The 23205-nt window shown below is 38.4% G+C and overlaps 1 protein-coding gene across 4 annotated transcripts in view; it reads left to right on the top strand.

The window, feature by feature from the left end:
* LYRM4 (LYR motif containing 4) overlaps window positions 1–23205 on the top strand; it is a 99220-nt gene that overhangs the window by 49356 nt on the left and 26659 nt on the right. Inside the window, exons 4-5 of one of the 4 annotated variants that reach the window (XR_005827065.1) lie at window positions 3384–3496; window positions 6086–6202. The exons of 2 other annotated variants lie outside the window; for them this stretch is intronic. Coding sequence is in view for 1 of the 2 variants with exons in the window: in XM_040588063.1 (XP_040443997.1) it covers window positions 1600–1650 (51 nt within the window). In the remaining variant the exon portion in view is untranslated. Of the gene's footprint in view, window positions 1–1599; window positions 1680–3383; window positions 3497–6085; window positions 6203–23205 lie in introns of all 4 variants that reach the window. One more of the 4 variants, XM_040588063.1, reaches the window with a different exon arrangement.

Below are 23205 nucleotides of genomic sequence, written 5' to 3' on the forward strand. Positions count from 1 at the left end.
CAACCACATGTCAAACTACGCAACGTGGGATATGAGATAGCCCAATGGAGGATATGGATGCAATAGTTAGGCAAACTCACTGAGGTTAACATCTGGACTTTTTGGAATATGGAGACAGAAATTTTAGCATTCATTTTTTTAATTTCTAGGCAGACTGTCCCTTACTGTGGTAAATAATAGAAAGTTTCATCTCTTTTCCTTGCACAGAAAGTAAGAGTTGAGTAGATTTGAATATGGGATTAAAAAGACTTGGTGTTTCAACCTGATATTTTAACCTGTGGTATTGTTACACTTGTAAATGTTTTGCTTGACACTACTCTCTGTGTCTTAAGAATTGTATTGAACAGCTGCTTTTGTAGTAAAAAAACATTAAATATTTGCCAATCCCATCTAAAATTTTTGGAAGAACTGAGAGCTTGATCTCCTGATCTGACAGAAAGAATCTTTCAGTGCCATTTCTTCAGAGTAATAATGGGGGCATTTCAGATTTCTAGCTGTTTTCTTTTGGTAGTATTAGATAACCAGGCAGTTGGTAGAAGTCACATTGAGGGGGACAATGTAAATTCTATGTTATCAAGAGCCATTTAAGCAGTATCTGTTCTGGAAATAGTCCTATATTGAAAGAATCAATTGCAGATATTTCTGATTTGGAAATGCTAGGGTTTGGGCCAGATATGGGATGAATGTCAAGTCCTGCATCATATGTTCCACTGGACTTTTTTACCTTTGGTTTCATGGCGTGATTGTTAATCCCAGGATCAATTGGAAGGTAAAAAGCAAACAAAGCTGTAAACATTTCACATGTTTTTTGCGTGCTGGATGCTGATTGTGAAGACTGCACAAAGAGGTTTTACCTCCACTGGAGCTGCTCTTGCAATTCTGCTCATATCTTAAATGGCTTTGGGTAGTCTGTTCTTATTTAGGTATTGTGCTGTACTGTCCTTTCTTTTGGGTGTTCCATGTATGTGCTTATCCACCTCCAAATTATTTTAAACCTTAATATTAAACCTTATTATCCTTCAATCCAAGTTTTAAAAGAGAAGAAAATAAAAAGTAGAAGAGCAGCTTGTGGTCAAAAGAAGGTTTATGTAAGAGGCAGGGCTGAAATTCCTGAAATATGAAGCCATATCTGCCCAAAACTTTTCCTTTGAAATATTGAAACCCATGTGTAAGGACCATGCCTCTATAACACAACTATAGATTAGTTACAGGTGTTTCTGCAGTAACCTATACTAAATGGTAGCCGTCAGAGGGAGGATGCATGGAGAGCAATGCCATAGATAAAAAACAAATGTGAAACACATGATACTGGGAAGAAAGTCTCTCCTGAGATGAAAGAAAACATTTAAGTGGTATTAATAAAACTTCGCAAGGGTAAAATAATGTAATGCCTTTGCCCTATAGCTGAGTGGAAAAGTGGTGTGTATTTATGCATGTTTGGGTTTTCATATCTAAGAAACTTGCAAAGGCTTTGAGATAATCCAGTGTTTAGTTTCAAGGAACAGAAGTTTAGAAAAAACCACAAACTTCAGCAGTGTAGAACGTCATTTATCCTTTTTGTCTTTACCTGTTGTCTTGGATTCTACCTTTTTAAAACAGGTAATTCTTCAGTTGCATATATGCGACGAAGATGGTTTAAGGGTTGCTTAGTATGAAGACGCTTTTTGGTGTTGAGTGCTGTAAGTACATTTTTCTTCTAGGAAATGTCTTACCTTTTCAACTTTGCTTTAGAGCACTTAAATAGTTTGGATTTAAAGTTCATAAATTTAGGGCCCTTGAGAACAAAGAGTTTGGTTTACTTCCTGTGTAATCTGTGAACAAACTCATGTTTACTTTGTCCTTCCTCAGTTTTGAGTTCTGCTTCCTTTAAGCTTCTGGGGATGGAAACCCTAATAAGCAACAGACACCTAACAAATAATTCTAAAGCTTGTGAGCATTGCTAATGAATTCCCTGATTATTGCTGAAAAGCACCAAATGTGGAAAGATTTTGGCCAGACATTACAGAGACACAGTAAGAGTTTTCTGTTTGTGTCATACTGTGTAATATTGTATTCTTAGTTCTGTTGGGAGTTTGTGTAGAATTGAATATGAACCTAAATTTCAGCCTTTGTTATTTCATTGGCACATAGTCTTTGTAAAACTTGACTTCATGCAAAAGTCGAGAAACATAAACTGGAGTACTGTATAACATCAGAGGAAAACATATTGCTGTAGCCTACCCCAAAACCCAAGGTTTTTACCCAGTTTTACATAATAGAGGTCTGTTTTATTTGAATTGGTTATATTGGGAATAAGAAGGAAATTAAAGCATTGTAAACCATACTGTTGGTTTGGAAGAATCAACAGTATCTTACCCCTGCACAGATAGTATCAGGCTAGGAATGTTATTCATTTTCTTATTGATCTCATGTGTAAAGCTAGTTTTCAGTTGACCTCAGTCAGAAAATGGCTGAATTTTGCCTCCATACAATGTTCTGTACCTGAGGTTTCTTTACACTTTATCAAAGGATGCTGTAGATTTGGGCATTAGCTATCTGTCTAGCCCGATTATTGAGCACAAGTATGTTACACCTCTACAGAAAATTGAATCTACTTTTTCCCACCAATTCAGCTTTCATTGCACTAAGAGGATCTTAGAGCTCTTACTGTTGTTTTATGTATCAGTATTTCAGTAAATCTCATTGCGTTGTGTGTATGTAAATGGTAAGTGATTTTAATTTTTTAAAACAGTATTTGATGTGTAAATTCTATTGATAGCACACTGCAATTCAGCCTTCTGGAATTTGGTAGGGCTTTGGGGGCTTGTTTGCTCTTGTTAGGGGTTTATTTTTGTCCTTTATAAATCACTTTTTCATTAATTTTACTTATCATGCTGTGTCAAGGTACTTGCAGGCCTGGTGCATTCTCTAAATCCAAGGGGTGGGTGGGTGTATTCTTAATATATGAACCTGACTTAACACCTAAACAGTCTTCTAAAGCTGCAATAAATTTTCTGTAGTTTTAGAAACAATTATTTTGGCTATCAACAGTAGTTTTCTGCATCTGGCTATGAAATTCCTCTAACTTTCTTACCCATGTTCCTGCCCTTGAATGTGGTTTAGATAGATTTAGAACGTGGTGTGTATATTGGATGTATCTTTATTTATCAACAGAGAAATCTCATGTAAGAAAAACATTTGGGAAAAATTAGTGGCTCTGTTTTGAAGGAATATAGAAATGGTATGGAGAGTAGCAGAAACACCTATGAAAGAGTAACAAAAAGTGGCAGGAACACCTTCTGTTTCATTCGAAGGAAAGAGTAAATGATTGGCTTAACAGAAAAGTTAATATAGTCTGTTTTTTCCTTTAGAGAAGCAAAAACCCTTTGTAATTTTTTTTTTAGGCTACATGACATTCTTCGTCATCAAAAGACTGACTCTTTGCTCTCCTATGACATCCTAATATTTAGCATACTAGTGAGACTGAATTCTTGTAGACCAAATTATGGAAAGTCAGGTAAGTGGCATTTTTCTTTATTATATTGCACAGCTTTTACATTATACACAGTTGGTGTACAGATACACTGTAAAACTTATGTAGGAGAAATACGCAATATAATAATATTAAAAAGCCACTTACCCACCTTGCTGTTTGTGCTTCCACTTCCATGGTGCAGTATTCATTGTATGATGGGCATGAAGTCACCTGTACAGTGCATACTGGGGCATGTAGCTGCTAAAGAGTTAGTTCTTTCTTCTTTTTTTGTGTATCTGATGCACAAAAGGATGAACACAAAGGGCAGCTGTTACTCAGCTTGTGCATAGTGAGAACAAAGTCAGATCCAGTGGTTGTTCTCTTTGGTATTTGACCGTTGCTGTTCAGTTTGCTTTTTCTTGAGGTTGAGGGCCAGTTGACATAGGTTGGAAATTGCTGCAAACCTAACTTGAATTACTAGGGCTAATACTGTTTTCTGCTACCATATTAACAAGCATCAGCAGTGACTTAGTTTACAAAACTGAAAGCTGCTCTGAACAGTAGTGAGTTAAGGACTTTATTTTTTGTTTTGTTCTTTTACCTGTGCACTCCGTTCTTTTACACAGGAGCTGGTTACAGAGAAACTTTACAACTACTGCAACAAACTAAGGATATCATTATTGTATAGATACACAAAGAGCTAGGGAACCTGATAGGAGTAATGCTGTCTGGTTTTATTATTATATAAACAAATTCCAAATGCCAATGTTGTTTAAAAAGCAAATTCTGTGTGTGTAAATTATACAGAGCAGAAAAGCAGTGTTTAATTTGATCATGGTATATGCTTGCCAAACTGTAATTTCCATTGTTCTCTCTTAAAAGTAACCATATGACTGCTCTCTGATATATGTGCTGCAGATTATTTCTGGTGTAGAAAGTGACATTAAGTAGTAATAAGCAGAGATTTCTATCCTTGTCAGCTTTCAGATTTTAAACATATTTGTTTTAGCCTTATTTTTTAAGATCAAAATATTTAAAATCTTTTTTTTAAATCAAAAGGATATTTTTATTTATGGGTCTTTACTGTATTCCCTACTGAATCTAGGAAGGGTCTTGCTCTTACCTCATGGGAGAAAAAACTGCTTTGGGAATAGATAAACACTGCAATGTCAATCAGCATCATGATTTTTTCTGAAAACTTCGGCAGGGTGAGAACAGGAATTGGACTAAAACCGCTCCTTTAGTCTTAGTTGTTGTAGTGCACAGCACCTCCCATAAGAAATAAATAAAGTTGTGATCATAAAACAGCAGTGGATCCATAAGGGTATGCCTGAAGCCAAAGCTGTAATTCATAAATTGTTTCCACAAAAGTCTACTTGGGTTTTTATCCAATTAGAGGGGAAATTAACATGTACGTTTGAACTTCAGTTTGTGGAAAGCTGTGCGTGTTTCATCCCAGTTGCAGGGACAGCTTTGACAAGCCAGGAAGAGTGTTTTAATATCACCTTCAGTGCCACCCTTGCCTGTCATAATGAGAAAGATGCCTGTTTGGTGACTGCTTTTTCCCAGCCCAAGCCAGCTGCCTCCAGCTAGACCTTTCCTTGGGAAGATCAATCACAAAATTGCATATATATCTCTTGGGAAATTCAGTGTGTGTGAGCAGTAAGCAGAAACATCAGTGGAAATTCCCCATTTCAGAATTTTCACTGACTTTGAAAGATTTCCTAGTGATCATGGTAATATTCAACAAACATAAATAAAGAGCGCTCTTTATAACTTAAATAAACAGCAAAGCATTTTTACTAATTATTAGGCATGAAAATAAATCTCTTCTCTCACATCTAGGATTGGTCTTCCGGATAAGGTTATAAGTATGTTGTCCTGACAGTGTAGGTAATTTATGGTACAGCCAGAGGTGTAATTGTTCTGTGCATGAAGAGAGGCTTTTAGCTTCCAGGGATATAAAGTATTTTTCATGAATATTAAGTAAACTTTAATGATTGAAGGAAAGAGCAAAGTGGAGGACAGTCGTTTGTATCCTGTCTGAACTCGCCTGCAGCCACGTTAATGTTTGAAACAGATTTAGAGTATAGCTGAAATAACAGTAAGGATTTCCTCTTTCCATACCCTTTTCACCATTTTCTTAAAAGCTACATATAACTAAAAGGGTGAAGGGTATTTGCTTATTTACTCTAATTTACAGGAGGTATTAAAGAAAAATGGAAAGTAACTGTAATCAGTGCTGTTTGAGAAGTAGTGATAGATGGCAATTGAATGGTTTGAGGCTATTAATTGCAGTGAGATTATACTAGTTGAGATACCTCTGATGTCAGGTGCTTGAAATATTAGTTATTTCAAAGACAAATTGGATTATAAATTATTAGTAAATCTGTACCAAGGTGATTAAACCCACTTGTAAACTGTCAAACATGGGTACTATTTCAAGTTATAGTTTATTCAGTTTATTCAGCTGGAAAGGGAGTTCAGAATTGAGTTTAGGAGTTATGTGGGAATATGTGGAGTAAGTGAATTACTTTTGAGACTGGGCTATTCCTGTGCTTCCTTAATGAATTTTTGTTCAGCTTTGAACTTTCCTTAGTCCACCACTAACCTTTTCGTCTGACACTGTAGAAGATGCTCTAGAGGGAAGAAGCTGCTTCTCTAAGGCAGACTTATGGACTCGCTTGGCCACTTGGGGGAGATAAAAGCCAGCAGATCTGTACAGCCCTCAGACAGACCACAAATACGGTAATGGCATCCTCGAATTCCCACTCTGAGGGTCTACCATTGCTAGGCAGTACTGTTCTCAGTAAAACTATTTTTTTTTCCAGTAGGACGGATAAAATATGTTGCACTGCATGGGTCTTCTTGGTAATACCACCCCATGTCATTCTTCTTATCATTAATGGGATGATGTTTATTGAAGCAGATACAGAATTCCTCAGTGGTTTGGTGTTGGATTTATTGAGTTTTGAGGAATGAGAAACTGAAACAGTGGAAGCTGAGGAACAGTTCAGTAGTTTACAAGTCCTATTAACTTGTTTGTGTAGCTATGGAATTTTACTATATGTTCACTCCACATGCACACACAAACACTCAGAGGTCTGCGGTCCCCTTCACAAAATAATTAAACAAAGCTCAAAGGCTTGACAATGTGTACATCCAAAGCAGTGAAAGGGGGGAAAAAAGCAAGAGGACATCTTTTTCCATTTATTTTTCTCCCACTAATGTTGTTTCATTCCAAGCTTGAAGCTTTCTCACTGAGATGATGTTTGTGGTGTGTGGATATTTGCAGGAGGGTGTTAGCACAGCTGCAGGCATTTCAGATGGCCGTTTTTTACTCTTCAGTTTTTTACATAAAATGTTTGTTGTAGTCATGACAAAACTTGGCATTCTAGATATTCTGCTATATGTACTCTCAAAAAGTGCAGTCATCCATGGGAAATTTTGTCCAGCAATGCCCTGTTGGTAACTATAATAATAAAGAGGTGTAGTTTATACAAAGCAAAACTTCTGTGATGAGCATTGTGGTTCCTTTCCAGTGCCCTGGGCTGGAGCTAGGGTCTGGGGGCAGGAGGGCTCCAGATTTCATTCTACTTTGATTTTTCTCCAGTGATCTTTCAGTTTCTATTTCTTTTCAGCCGTTTCTTGTAGTTGAGGAGCAATTCCTTCCTCCTCAGTCCGGCTGTGTATCTGGCATTAGGTCTCCGCTCAAATGCCACTGTCTTGCCAGAGGTACTTCCTGCAGGCTCATTCTCAGGCATGTTCATGCTGGTTACCAAGATTACAGGGTAGGTGTTTTCTTAAGTGACCTTGCATCCTCCTGTGCTGCAGTGAGTCTTGGTCTGCTGAGATGGATCCCAAGAATGGGGTTTTCCATTCTGGCCTTGCTTTGGGACTTCATGACCCTGCAAGTTGCCCTTGTGAGGTTCATAAGCCTTGAGGCAAATTGAGATCTTACCCAAGCTGAGTCAGTTCTAATAAGGAAGTTGAAGGACCAGAGGTCTTGTCACTCTTCTGGCTCACTTCCAGCTTGATAGCAGGACCACAAACACTGCAGGATCTTGTTCCTTTCTTCCGTCTATCAGCACTGTTCTCCCCCTTTGTTCCAGCCAGCTGGTGATGGATAACTGTCGCACCCAGAGGAGATGGAGCTAGAGCACTTCACCATTCTGTCAGTCAGTCCTGCTGGACTTACTGTTAATGCAACCCCTTGCACCATCAGTGCACGAAATGTTGATCTGCCTTAGTAGAGCTGCAGTAGTTTGCTCTGTTGCTTTTGCTTTTTTTTTTTTTTTCATTTCACAGATCGCTTCTCTGTCAAAGCTGAAAATGTGGTCTTCTTCTGGCATTGCGACTTACGGCCTACAGTGACTTTTTTCCTTCCTCACTGGGGCCCAGCATGAGTCTTTCCTCTGCTGCTTGTAACAGGCAAGATCACCTGGCTGCTTGCTGGGAATATCTGAAGCATGCACAGGACATGTTGGCTCCTTGTCAGAGATCACAGGCATCAAACCTCTACAGCATCATAGAGCTGTCTGTGAGTGATGCCACGTTTGGCAAACCTGTCCTGCAGATGCTGTTTACCTGGAAACTCCCAGGATCTCCCTTCCACATAAACTACTTCCTCAGGTCACCCACTGCAAATGCGTGTAGGGCAAGTTATTGAAAAGAAAAAAGTTGTTTATCAGTCTTTGATGTTTGCAGAGATGGGATGTCCATAAAAAAATTCATAGCCTACCCTCATTCTTCTGTTCATTAGAGAACCTGCAGTATATATTTCAGTCATATCATGAAACTAGTTATCTCTTCAAAGGACTAAACTTTACAGTTATTTCAGATAGTTCTCTCAGCTAAGAAAATAAATGTTAGCTCTGTTAAGTGTTGTGTTATTTATACATGCTTTTAAAAACAAAGAAATTAATTATAATTAGGTGCCACAAAAATAATTTTACATCACTTAATCCAAAAAGCCAAATATCACACATTTCACATAATTCACATGTGTGAATATTATTTTCAGATGTTTTGAGAGGTGACTTGTTTCACAATATGGCTGTGATGGAATTAACAGAATACTGTGCCCATATGATTTGTTATGAGGATGGGTTTTGGTTTGTTTTTAGACTTTATAAATAGCCATATAAATGCACCTGTCAGGTATTTTTACATTTTTAAAAACACTCCATTACTTCCAAACTCAAAAAGTGAAAAAGTAAAAACGTTGCATCCTCAGTACAGACTTAACATCCTCAGCCTTGTTTTGACTTCTAATTCCCTGTGTGGTTTTGCTTTCTTCTTTGCTTATTTAGACTTATTTTCCACTCAAATATTTTCTGGCTTTTAAATTCTAATGGCAACAGGTATTTGAGCTGGTAAGGGAACCCTTTATCCTTCAGTGTTGTTCTGTTCCAAGCTTCCAGCAAGCATTTAGCATCTGTGCTGTGCAGGAGTTAAGCTTCCTTATACTCTGTAGGGGAGATAATCCATTCAGCAGAAATAGTTACAGAATAAAGAATATTTAATATAGAATATTTAATTTCCTGAAGCCCCTGCAGCAAAGTAGAACATGGCTGCTTGAGATGGGAGGGAAGAAAGGACAAAACAACATACTCTACATTTAATACGTTCAATAGTTCCATGCCTGCCTTCAGAGGGTGCAGCATCTGGCTGTTGCCCCTCTCTTTTGCCAGAGGGATTTCAAGCATTTTGTGTCACTTTTACTTGCTCCATCACAGAACCCTCTGATTGCATCCTCAGTCCAGAATCTTTTAAGCTGGTGAGGAAGCATCAGTCATCATTCATGCCTCTACAATCTGGTGTTTAGTTGGAAGAGCAGTGTCTTTGGAAGTTGTAGCGTTTTGCCAGTGCCCACCTCAGGAAGGAGCATCAGAATTTCACCACTTCCTTTTTAATCTTGGTCACGTTTTCCTTAATGCTGTACAAAAATTCCTCTCGCTCGTGATGTTCAGTTATAAAGTATGTGGTATAGATGACATTTCACTTAAGGAGGGATATGTTGGAACATCGTGGTTGATTCAAGTGAGTAATTACACTACATATGATTTTAATGTTTTCTTGTGGGTGAGAGAAGGGCTTTTGGCTTTTTAATGTTTTGTTCTTATCAATTTTTTATTTTTTTTTAAAGAGTTGATTCCCAAAGCCGTAACAAGAATTATAACAGAAGTTTGCTGCTACCCTGCTATTTGTCTTGCAGAGCCACCTACCCCTGTTTGAAGTGGGTGTAGCAGGCTGTCTCGGTGTAGGTGAAACGTTCTGAATCGGCAGCATTTCTGCAGGCACTTTGTGCAGGCTCAAGACTTGGTAATGCAAGGTGTGGCTGTAAATAAAGCCAGGCAGGGGAGGGTGAAGCTGGCTGAGAATTTCAGTCTAAGGTAAAGCTGCTTTCCCCACAGCACACCATTTGTCACTCAGGAAGCAGTTAAAGGCTAAACTGGGAATGAAAAGTTGTATTCCAAAATAAATATGTAGAGGGGAAAACAAAGAACAGTGTATTTCATTCTCACCATGTGAGAAAAGTAATCACAGCCCATGCTTTTGTTAGCTGAAAATAGGTTTGAAGGGTGCCTCCTTCGCATTAGGCCATTTCCTGAATGATCACTTTGAGTCTATTTTTGCATTTCTGCAAAGAAGCAAAATACTGTTCCTTGTATATGTAGAGAACAACTGTTTGTTCCAGTACACAAGAAAGTTAGCTAGTTCTGCACACTTCTTCAAGAAGCTTTGGTGTAGAATAAGGGATATAGCACAGGTAATGTATAGTTCTTTCGGTGAGTTCTGACAAAAGCTTGCTGACCTTGTGATGATGTGTGTATAAGAGGAATTTGTTGTATTTATTATCTTCTGTGGAATGACTGTCACTTAGGTCATGTCCATGCAGGCAAGTATTCCTAACGATGCCCAGGCTGTGGTGTCACCTTTTGGGTAGCAGGTGCTTGGAAGAATGGGGAAAGTTGTGTGTTCTTTCACCAAGCCTTTGTTCCTTGCTGTTATCTGACATCTGTTGAAGCCGTTGGCAACACTGAGCTATTAGCTGATGATCACCCAAGTTTTTAATAGGTGTGCAAGCCACCTGTACTTATTAGACTACACATATTGATGTTGCATTATCTGCTGCCACCACTAGGTATATCTCTAGTGACCTTTTTAAGAGCAGGGTCACTTTCTCCACAAAAATATTTGCGTCTTTTGCAGTTGGTTATTGTGTGTGTGCATGCATTTGTTTTTTTAGTTCTGCAAGAACATTCATGTTTCACTTCACAGATTGATAGGACTACATCTACTGTGTTTAGATCTCAGTTTTGCTTGGAGAATCTCCTGCATCCTCTACATGTAGTAACAGTCGTCTTCTGCTTTATAGAGTGTGTCTGTAAGTAAACAGCAGTTTTCAATAAAGCCTCCCAGTCTACCCCATTCTCTTTATTATTATTATGAACAAAATTCGAATGCATCATAGCCCAATTTAAGTCAGCTTTACCCTCTGCAGTAGGATTGTGTTAACCCTTAATGACATCTGAGAAAACACCTGTTAATGGAGCTATAATGTGGTTCGTGACAACCAATGCTAAAAGGTTTCTACAGTCTGAAACAAAATACGCTTCCAACTTGAATGGGAACAGGTTCAGAGATCTGCTGTGGCATTATAGGATCCTACAGTGAAACCTGTGGTTGTTTCTGATTGTAAATTAATGGAGGATTCTTCACAGTAATGGTCATCACATTGGCATAGCAGTAGCTGCTATGTGCACTGTGGCAGTGAATTGTGTTTTTTAAGAACTGTAATGTTACATGAAAAGGATCATTACAGCTGAACAATCCAACCAAAACACCCTGGAAGCTGCTTGTTTAATAGCAGTCTGTCAGTCAGTGCTGTATAACTGCTTCGTGGTTTCAGTCTGGAAAGGCATCTCTGAGGACCAGGGAATTAGGCAGAGAAACAGTGCAAGAGACTCAAATAGTTGCTGGACAGCGTGCAAATGTAAACCCAACCTTATGCAGTTGTTTTGTTTTCTGCGTGACAATGAAGTATTTTAACTTCTCTGTTATGTAAAGCAAGAAACCAATAAGGTTTAATTTCATGAGTTTGTACTCATACTAATAGAGACAACATTCAGTAATTACCTGCACTTTATTTTTAAATTCCTAAGCAGAGCAATCCCTTTTGTTAGACATGCCAGTGTATAAAGAGGCTTTTCTTCTTTTTTTTAAGATTGTATGTTTGCTCCTAAAACAAAGTTCATGCAAAGAACAGTTATTTATAGGAACTTGACTTACTCTTCATTATCTTTAGTATGAGATGACATTGTATTAATTAATGTCACCACGGTGATAGCAAAAGTATTACATTGAAAATTAGAATTAAAAAGAGGTACCATCTGTAAGTTTGGTGCTAGACTTTGCTTGTGATGGTGAAGTAATTCAGTTACTAAAATTACTTAAATGAAGGATAAGTTTATAGTTGCCCTCTGATTTATATTCACTTTCTATTTTTTTTGTAGGTGACTTCTGGCTCAAAAAAGCCTGGGCAGAATACTTTCTTTTCCAAATACATAAGTATAAACAGGAATGGCTAGTATACCTGTTGCAGTGGATTTATTTTTCTTTAGTCCTCTGAAAGTATATTGCTAAAGCCTGCCATTTGTGGCTGGGTCTCCTTTGGTCCTTTGTTGTTGAGATTTTACATCAGTGTCCACAGGTCTGTGGAATCACTCACTGTTTAAACTTTAGGGGGAAACTATGATGTCTTCAAGGTACTGTTCTAGCTGGAGATAGCCCAGTCAGCATCTTTGTACTGGGTTGCAAGATGATGAATTGAACATAAAGAAGGAGGATGTTGGAGGAATCTTCAAAATCTTCCTTATGTAACTATTTGGACATTATCATGTTTCTATAATTTTCTCTGGCAAACCACTTTGAAGGAGATGGGCAGGGGAAGTAGCCGGTGTATACAGTTACTAGGCAGTCTGAATAGCAGAAATCTGTATTTGTATCTTATTTTTGCAGTCGGAGCTTCCCTGAACGTTAGCAGGGAGCGAGGGGTCTCATACAAAGACTAGAACATGGCAGAAAATTCTGGGGAGAATGTAGAGCAATTTTGGGGAAATATCCTGATATATTTAATTCTTGCGGTAATTAAATGGTCTTTCAGAGCAATGATTAATGTGGAATCTAGAGGTTCACTGTGGGAACTGTTTCCTTCACATTTATATGTTGATTGAAACTAAATTATATGGCAGAAGGTCTAAAAATACAGAATGTGCTGTAATCCCTGTTTAATTCAGCAGATAAATGTCAAGTCATCTTTTATGTCTTTGATTATGCATTTTAACATTGTTTTAACATGTGGCATTATGTATTTTATTCTATGGGGAAAAAGAAAAGAGAGGCTTTCTGGGCTTGTGAATTTTATACTGCTAGAATCAGAAATCTCTCCTGAATCTGCCTTTTCATAACAAATTAGAATAGCAGTCTGTCTGATCTCTTGGGGCTTCTACTTTTTTTTTTTTTTTTTTTTTTTTTTTTTTTTTTTTTACTTTTTAAGTCTTTACTGAGCTAGTATTTGAGGCAATACAAAATTTAGAAATGCAGCCCATCAGCAGTTTGCTGCATTCTAGTTTCTGCATGCAGAATATTAAGGAAGTATCAATGAAGTTTAATAAAACACATTGAGCCATTATGCAACTATATATTGCTGCAGCAAAAATATTCCAAGTGTTTTGTAGAAAATTAAAGGCTATCATCCTATTAACATGAAATGAAATCTGTCTTAGAATTCATAAACAAAATTAATTATGAATGCAAATATATGGAATTTAAGGAAGGAAGTAGTAGGATGCATGTTTTTAGCGCATCCTTTTTAGTGGTTTTGCCATACAAAAAGTACAAAGGAAAAGGCGGCATTAGAAGATGCAAGATAGAGTCTCCTCTAGCTCTCCTTTCTTCTCCAACACCTCTCCCAGGCTCTTACACGTTCTGCTGAGAAGGGGTTGGTGTGTGCCGCTTCATGGAGGAAGTTTGTTTGGGAAATAAAATGTTAAAAGGAAGTAGTTCACAACTGCTGCTTTTGGAAAGGAAGAAGCCTTGTCAGTAGGAGAAATGATGAAAGGAAGAGAAGATTTAAGGGCACAAGGTTTAAGGATGAATTAACAGAATGAAGCAAAGTGAGAAAGGAAAAATAAGTATTAGTTGTTACTGCATTCCCCCAGGTACTTAAGATTTTCACCTCCCTGGTATTATTTATGTGGGTTTGACCACCATTACATATAAACAAAAAACAGAGAGATGCAAGTCTTTCCCAATTAGTGTCTGCCTAAAAAGTAACCTACTTTTTAATTATGTCTCTGTTTCTTATAGCTTGCTGTCCTGAATCTGTCAGCTTTTACCACCTCCTTTGTAAATTATATGCCCTGATGTTAGGCAAAAAAATGTAACCTGTTCTGTAGTTGATGATTTGATACAGATGCAAAATCACATCAATGTTACAGAGACATTTTGCAGCCTGTGCTAGTTGCACCTATTCTGCCCATCCTACTGTTGTACAAGATGTGTTAAATCAGAGAAGGTTCTTTAAGAAACACTTTTGTGTTTCTGCTTGAAGATGTATGTTACTTTGGTACATAAGTAAAATGAAAAAGAAGGACCCCCACCAGAGTGTTCCTGTGCTATTCCCCGGTGTAATTAAGGTCTTGTGTTGATTTCACAGTTCAATATATTGGTGTTGGTCGATGACACTAACTCTGTTAGAAACCAAGGGAAATTGGAGTCTTTTTTTTTTTCTCCCCTTTTTAAATTAAATTGTTTGGCTGATGTGTCCAATTAGCACTGGTCCAATTACAAGGTACCCTGGTGAAGGGGAGCAGGAAGCAATACATCTCGCTTCCTAAGTAGAAACTTCATTTTATTTTTAATTGGTGCTATTAAGGAAGACTTCCTTGGGAGTAGGCTTCACTGAGGGTTTGTTCATTATCAGCTCAAGGTAAAGCCAAAAGGAACCTTTCTCATTTCATACAAGAATTGATTTTTTTTAAAAAAAAAATAAATTACAAGTGTATGCACAGGGGGTCAGTGCATATATTTAAAAGTGGAGTTACCATTGGTAACACAGCTGATTTCCTTTGTTGGAAAAGTCATTGTTCATTACTTACCTGAAATGAAAGGTTAATGGCCTGTAGCGATCTGAAGAAACCCCTACAAAAATGCGCAGCAAGGATCTAATGTTATTGTGCAATAGTGCTTTCCATATACTTTTCTTCAGGTAAGACGGACACAGAAAATAGCTGTTGCTGTTCTAATAAATATATTTGACGTAAAGTAGTACCCGGTGTACTGGAAAATGAAAAGGCTCCTGCTACTGTCAAACAGAGCTGTCACCAAGGGCACAAATTTTGCTTTCTTTATTGATGTTTGCAAAACATGCTGGCTATACTTTGTATAGAACTGCTGTACTTTTTTTCCTTAAAAAGCATCTTTGTTGTAGTAGGAGTAACTTATTTTGTAATGTAGCTGTTGCTTTAATTGCTTTCTCGGTAGCTTAAAACTGTTACTTTTGGCACATTTTTTTTCTTCTTGCAGTTTGAACACAATTGCAAATGAGATCTTGTGTAGTATATTTGATATTCAGGTATTCTGAAGAAATTTGTTTGTTTCAAGCAGAAACTTCAGCACTTCAGAAAGATCAATTAGCTGCCTCACTGAGACGTACCTGTGATGTAGGTTAAACCAAGTCACTCAGCAGCTCAGGGAAGACAACGCAAGATATGTGTTTCAAACAAAAGTATTTCATGGGGGTAGATTGCAACCATCAGTCTGTAGTTGAAGAAAAGCTTTAAATTGGCACTGCCACAATGGTCCTGCCTGGTCCCTTGTGTGGTATGAGTAGTGGTGTGGCACAGGGGAAAGGGGATCAGGCTGGCTAGGAAGCTGTTTCTTCCACACAGGTACTAAAGTGGTGGTGGTGGTTAGCCTGGCCACTTTCCAGTCACTTCACCAAACAGCTGTACCGATGTTGGTGCCAGCAGCAGCAGAGTGGGGAGGAAAAAATACAGGAAGGGGCATGGTTGCTTTTTTTGAGTGACAGTGATAGCCAGTAACAGGATAAAAAGTGCATCAAATCACAGCCACTGGTACTTAAAAGCTGCAGAATAACATCTCTCAGCTTCTGAAAGATGCAACGGGACCTTAATCAAAGGTATGCAAAGAGCATCTTTCAGCAGTAGATGTTCTGTTCAGCAGTTCCACCTTAGAGAAACAGGAGGCTGGTTTCTGGGCAGCCCCCAGACCAGAGGACCAATCACTTGACAAACAGTTCCCAGCAGAGTCAAGCAGCAGAGGGGGAGCCCACGGTAGACTGCACAGAAACGTCAACCCAACCACGCGAGTGAGGACAGCTTCAGGGCTGTTGCTTCTCACAGGTCAAAGATAACAGGCACGTGATCTCCGGTGCTTCTGAGTAATAATTCTGCCAAGACTAACTTGGAATAAGTGATGCCGCATATTAAATCATTAGAAAACTTTCTTGCACACTCAGATTTTCCTCTCATGCTGACCATTCTCAGCTGGGCCATAGCCTGCGAGGAGATAACATTCCATATTAAATATGTATCAGCAGCTTCAATTTATTTAGTGCCAAATGCTGCCAAAATGTCTTTTTGTCAATGATATTAGCATAGGTATTGGAATACTGTGTGAAATTTCTTTTTAATCTGCCCCTACCAGTCGATAACTGAACGTTACCATAGATCACAGTCTGCTGAACCTAGAATTATTGCTTTAGTCTAACTTTTCAACATTGAGCAAAAACTTCTAGAAGGCACAGATCTTTGCTTTGATTTACTTGAGTGATATTTGATGAATTTGCAAATTTAGACCATTTCAGTTAATGGAGATATGTATTTTCCTGCCATAATGGACAATTTTTAAACCCAGTTATCTTCTTCCTTTTTCATACTTGCCTTCCTCCCCAGTCTTCTTCCTTCCCCATTATCCTCATTTCACTTACTAAAATTTTTTCCTTTCTTCATGTTTGGTAGTTTTAGCTTAATTGTTCATAGAAGGCACTCTACAAATACCTAATTTTTGTTACTGTACTGAATGAGAGATGGGGCTGGGGAAGAGCTTTGACGTTATAGGCAAATGTGAGCAGCTGAGCTAGGTTTGGTGCAGCAGGTCCTTCTGCTGACAGTTGCTGCTACCTCAGCTGAGATGCAGTAACCAGCTGCAGGCACATCCCTAGCCTGCTGCAGCACAAATAAAAACTACGGGTACCTAAGTAAGCTTACTTAATTTTGCATCCTGGTAGACTAGGAGCGCAGGTGCAGCCAGTTGCTGTACCTCAGCTGAAGGGTTAGAACTTCTTAGGCCACTCTGATGTGTACTTACAGTTGTCAGGCCACGTGTTGTGCTAGAAATTCTCCTTGGGAATTGGTGTGTGAAAAACAGCTTGTAAATTAGCTTTGGGAGAAGTCCTCAATGACAAAGCTTGTGTGGTGAAACTGTTTGCCCTAAGGCAAAGTGGGGAAAAAAGTACACAACTTATCCAGGAAATTGTGAGGAAAACCGCAGGCTCGCTCAGCACCATTGCAGCTCACAAATACATCTCTACCAAAGCGATGAAACACACCGTTTGTGTGTGACAGTTGCCTTGTACAGAATTGCCCTCCAGCTCTACGTATTAGTTCTGGTTTTAGCTGCTGTTCTTTAAAGAAACAGCATAAAAGGGAAGAAAAAAATCACTTTATTTCCTATATGTATCTTTTCCTCCTAAGTAATCCTTTTATACTGCAGTGGATAATTGGTCAGTCGTGTTGCTGCTACCTGTGTTAGCCTTCTTTTGACTTGTCAGTTTGCAGCAGCCTTTCTCTAATTATGTTTGCAAATAAATTTGGGTGTGCTACCTCAGATAATACTGCTTATCTGCATAAAGGTGTTTGCTTTCTGTTTTTTCCCTTTTTAGTTTACATGCTATTCATTTTGCTGAACTGGTGAGAAATGCAGGGAAGGGAGGGGAAATAGTAGTATATCACAAAGTAGAACAAGAGTTGACATCAGGTTACATATTAATAGAGAATAATAATTTTCAACCGCAAGAACCTGTTCCAAAGAGAAACCTCTACAAGGTTTTGTGATCTTTCTGAAATCATTGTTAGTTGAACTGGTGCTTTTCGCTCTGAACTTCCAGGCTGTGTATTGTGCCCCTGCTTTTTGTGCTAGTATTTAGAAGAGTCTCTATTGTGAATAGATTAAATGCTGTAAATATTATAAATTTAAATTTCCTGTCTGTTTTTGAAGGTTTTGTGGCACTTCTGTGTCTGTGCTTCTGGCCATAGTTCGGTTGACATGTTTTCAGTGTCAAAACAAGCAGCTCCTCACCTCTGTTGTGATAGTGTCTCCGTTTGTGAAGCCAAAACGGTTATTTAGATGAACAAAGCTGATCCAGCTGAAAGGTAACTTGTTCTATTGTTGTGGAATAAGAGCAGTATCATTCACTCCCTGGTTTATTTTTTAGTGTTTGTTAGAAAGTTATCTTGCTCACCTCCTGGCCATGAAAGCAATTATCATAATAACGAAGAAATAACGGAGTGGTGGTGGAAGGACCTGCTGAACTTGGAACAAGCAGCATGACTGCCAAATAGATGTGGGCTCAAACATCACCGTCCCCAAAAGATACAGTCTGTATGGGGAGCTGAAAAAGTTGAGACAATGTCTGCATTAATGCATAGAGCAGATCTGTAGAAACATATCAGTAAAGCAGAATCCTTTGTGTGAAGAGCCTGATGTCTGCATTGTATATGCTTTGGGATTTGATTTTTACTGTGGACTAGCTGTTGTCTAGTCCTGACAGCTTTGTGCTCAGTTACTGCTGGGGCACACGCGGTGTGCTTCTGGAGAAGATCTGCAACGCAATTCCATCAGAGCAGAATCCAGCCCATGCACTCTGAGATGCTGGGCCACCACGTGGAGCAAAGCATGGAGGATGAAGGAATTCAATTTAAAAGTGTGCTCCATGTATAAAGTAAAAGCTCAGCGTAGATGCACTCCAAAAGACTTGTCCACAATGACAAGAGCATGTGTTTGAACAAGGAAATTAGCGATGGCTTTCTGAGTCCTATCAACGTGTTATAACTTGTAGGCGAGCTTCCTTCCGAATTACCTTTATTACTGAGAGAAACCTTAAAGTAGAATAATTAGCAGGCTTCAGCTGTACACACAACTGAATTGTGCTTCTGCCAGTGTGAACCCTTGTTCAGTAGTTAGTGCTAGTGACACTAGTGTTACATTTATTTGGTGTGTTGATTCTAAGAAGCACGTGATGCCATAAATTACAGGGACTTCCAGTACAGTTTTGGCAAACCTAAGCTGAAAGAAAAAGTAGTACAGATGGCTGAAAATAGTAGTAAAATATTCTATTTCATGTCTGCAGAAACCATTTAGTGATTAAAGAGGTGTTATTAATGCATCAGATTCACTTGAGGGATTACGCTTCAATAATGTCCACTAAAACAATGATACTTCTATTTTTGTTTTTAAGTGTAGCCCTTGCCAAGTGCAGGCATGTTTCTCTGCAGCTATGAAATTGATTTATTGACAGTAAGGAAAATGCAGATTCTCTCAGTGGCTTCTGTTTTCCTTCTGCCAGCTGAGCACAGTAAGCAAGCAGTAGCATGGCTGTCGTTTTCTGTCCAGCATTGCCAAAATTCAGTCTTATGAGTCTTATGCAAAGTAGCATATTGATTTCATGCTGACAGTAAAGAAAGATGGCAATTTTTATACCTTAAATAAGATCAAAATGTGACCTGCCTATGACATGTAACACACCACTGGCTCAAATGCAACGTTTCATAGTAAGTGAACCTTAGAAACTTTCTGCAGCACTTAGGAGAACTCTGGGCTGTACAAAGCTTTGATCAAGACTGTTTTTAGAGCACGATACCTATGATTAGCCAGTGTTTCATGATTGGTGGTGAATGCTTCTTACATCACTGCAGGAAACAAGGCAAAAATCTCTCAGCGTTTTTGGTTGCAGAGGTAAAAAGCAGGGCTTTATTGCAGTGTGTGACAAAGTTGCACAGCACTGATGGGCCCTGTAATCGCATCTTCTCTGGAATGCTAACAAAATCCTTTACAAGCATCACTGTAATAATGCAGGGTCATTTATTGATCTTTAGTCTCCATGAAGAACCACAGTCTTATTGATTCATGTACCATTTACAAGCCTCTCTCTTGCTCTTAAAACACCTTTTTATTGGTACAGTTTGGTAGTTTCTGTTTGGTTTATAGGTGTATTTCCTCAATTCTTCAGTGGCAGAGAGGTAAACAGATGTGAGTAGGAACCTTATAAATTTGAAAATTTCCATCTCTCCAATTAAATTTATTTTCTGGATACATGGGTACTTTTGAGCTTGCTGAGGCAGCCAGTTAGTGTTGAGCTGAAGAAGCCTCTGTTTCTAAAAAAATCTAAGAAAGAATAATTTGAATAATGTCTTTTTAAAAATTCTTTTCTCTCTCAGATGTAATAAGTCGTACAACCAAATTAAAAAAATATCCCATTAAATAAAGTGTGATCCCACCTAAAGCACATTGGACTTTTGCTAATGGATTCAGTGAGAACAGGATTTAACTTCCACATTTTCCTCCACTAAGTCTATAGAACAATGGTCTTCCTGAAGAGAACATCCTTTATAATAATGAATATGCAGATCCGTGAACTGGGGATTTAACAGAGTTACACCATGACTGTTACCTGTTCTTATGTATCCTATAAAATGTTGTGTCCCCGTGATGAGTGTGCTGGAATCTTGGCCCTGCAAGCCATAGCTCCATTTATGTATTATATCTGGCAGGTTCCAGCACCAGCAGCTGTGTGATGATCCTTGGTAACTAGAAATAAACTGAGCTAATGCTGCGCCTTGCACCTCCAAGGACAGAAATGCTGTGGGTTTCCTCAGTTTAGATGGATGCATTGTGTGTTTCTTGTTTTATAATGAGCATGCTAGGAGAAAAGAAAATAAGAGCTTGTGGAAAGATTTGTGTGTTGGTGCCTCTCTGTAGGCTTTGTGTAAAATAGGTACTGAGTTTGGTCAAAGGCTTACTTATATTTGGCGTGAGCTTGAGTCTGTTTCTAATGGATGCAAATGTGAATAGGCAGTTTTCTCAACAGTCTCAGGAGTCAGAGAGTAGCATTTGTGGTAGTAAAGGCAGACTGAAGCTGAAACACAATTCTTCAATTTTTACTTTGCTCCAAAGGACACGTGCATGTTATTTCTTAGGATATTTAAAGAAGTAATGTGTTGAGAGATGAGCACCTGAATTTCAAAATGTTTGTACCTGAAAAGTTCTGTCATCTCTTTCATTTACAGTAATTTATCTCAGCAAGTGGCAAACCTCTAATATTTTTTTATGTTTTGAAAAGCATCATTGCCATGCTTTTGGCCTGGATGCCTTACACACACACACTTTGGAAAGTGTCAGTATCACTGCTGAGGAATGCACTTTCTGATAACAAGACTGTTTTAAGTTACTCCTTTTTCAGAAATGTGTATGTTCACCCTCTGGTATGAAGTAATTTTTTACTACCGTTATGTCACCCTTGCAAAAAATACATATATTTATTCAAATCATCCTGGGGGATTAGACTCCTTTTTGCTAACTAGGACAAGATTCAAACAAGCCTTAGCTTTTTTCCCATAGTTAAAACAACTGTGTTGCATTTGCAAATCAGTGGCTTTAAATCTTTTTGAAGAGCAGATCCATGGAGATGCTTCAATGTTTTGTTTAAGTTGCTGCCTTTTGTGCAATATTGAAGCTGATGCTTTACAGGTATGCACTGGCAATCAGTAACTGCAACGTTGCTCTTTTTGGGAGTGTCAAATTCTAGCAGATTCTGTGCATCATTGTCCAGCAACTCTTTTTACTTTAATTTGGTTCTCTATAAGGGTTTTACATTGTAAGTGAAGAGCTTAAAATGGTACTTGTAGTTTTTAGATTGTCATTTTATAGATAGTGGTCAATTTGCTAAGTACCTTCCTCTCTAGTACCCTTTCCTCCTGATCTACTTTTCTGTATTAATGAGTGAAAGTTTTATACATTGGTCTGCTTGTGATAAATAGTTTATAATTTCATTTCACAAGCAGCATACACAATTTGTGGATAGACAGAACAAGAGGAAAACACCTCATGCAGCCAATTCCCACTGTAAACACTCTAGACTAAGCAATAAACTTTGGGAGGAGCAGGGGTGGAGAGCCTGTTTTTTTGAACTCCTTAGCACTTGTAAGCAGTTCATGCATGACTCATGTCATGCAACCAGCAGCAAATTTTGTCAAAACCATGGGCGTTGAGCAGGCCAGCAAACCCACAGGACTTGTGAAGGTTGTTCAGGGATGCAGTTGAACTCCCAGCTCTGTCACCATCTTTCTCTGTTCAGCCTGGTACGCAGTGTGTGCATCTTTAGCTGCAGAGTCTTGTGGGACTGAGCACATTAGCTACCACGCCCGTACCAAATGCCTGGCTTTCTGGAGCTGCTTGGATTCTAGCAAAGTGAGTATCTTTGTTGTAGCATAGGAGGGATGTGTAAACAAAAATATGAGCAGTGATAGCTGATAACATCCTACTTTCAGGTAATCTGTGACTCTGTACTTCTTCCAATAACACCTAATGTGTTTTTAAATTTTTCTACACATATTCTTCTGACTTTTCACAGTTCACAAGTTCAGGTAATTAAGGGGGAAATTTCCAGTGGGTACTTTACAAAATATTTCAAGTGACATAGAGGTAGTAAGTAAAAAATAACCAACCTGTTTATTTCCCCCTTAACCCCAGAAAACTGCTTTTTAAAGATGAAGCCATTAGTACCATCAGGTTGCCTGGAGACAGTATCACAGTTCCCACAGTATTTTTTATTTCCTTGTCTTTGGGACCTTTTGCATGTCACTTCATAATCTTCTGTCACAAGTTTTTTTTTAAGTCCAGGTGTTACGTCAGTACGTATTTCTACTCCAGTTGTTCTAGTTTTGTTTTTCTAAATACCTTCTGCTACCTTATGGCTGTGAATATAGTCTAATGTGAAGGTCTGTTCTGCATATTCTATATCTAATCCAACCTGTGTCACCTAGTCCTCATTTTCCAATACTTATCTGATCAATTCCCAGCTGTTACTCGGTTTCCAATTTCTGCTGTGAAATTCAGAAATGGACAAGCTATTTCTGTGCTTTATTTACAGAGGTTTACAGAAAATGGCCAGCAGGAAAGTACAGCAGTGAATTTCCTTTTTCCTTCAGGACCGTTTCAGTCCAAAGGGCAGTAAAAACCACTGTGAAGAGCATTGCGTTTTTTGTGGTTGTACAGGATTTCCAATCTGTTAGTTGGATACCATTACTAAGGAAGGTAAAAAACAAAGCAGGGAATGGGCATCAGTGGGAATTGGTTTCTTGGTTAGAGGTTTGGAGGTTTTATGGAAAAGCTTGTCAAACTGTAAGATGGCCTCAAAAAAAAAAAAGTAAGGTACTTGACCTTTCTATCTTTAACGTTTCTCTTTTGAAGTATTAAGACAACAGTGACTATGATCTTGTCCTTTCTTTCTTTCCTACTTGTAATTCTTTGTCAGAAATAACTCATCTATGTGTATTTCTTGTTTGATCCTTTCAAAGACAAGAATGAAATTCACAGCACTTTTGCTGAGATGGGTTTCCACTGAGAATGTGGATCAGAGACCAGCAAATAACAATATGTATGAC

The sequence above is a fragment of the Falco naumanni genome, chromosome 3, assembly GCF_017639655.2.
Source record: "Falco naumanni isolate bFalNau1 chromosome 3, bFalNau1.pat, whole genome shotgun sequence".
NCBI lineage: Eukaryota > Metazoa > Chordata > Aves > Falconiformes > Falconidae > Falco > Falco naumanni.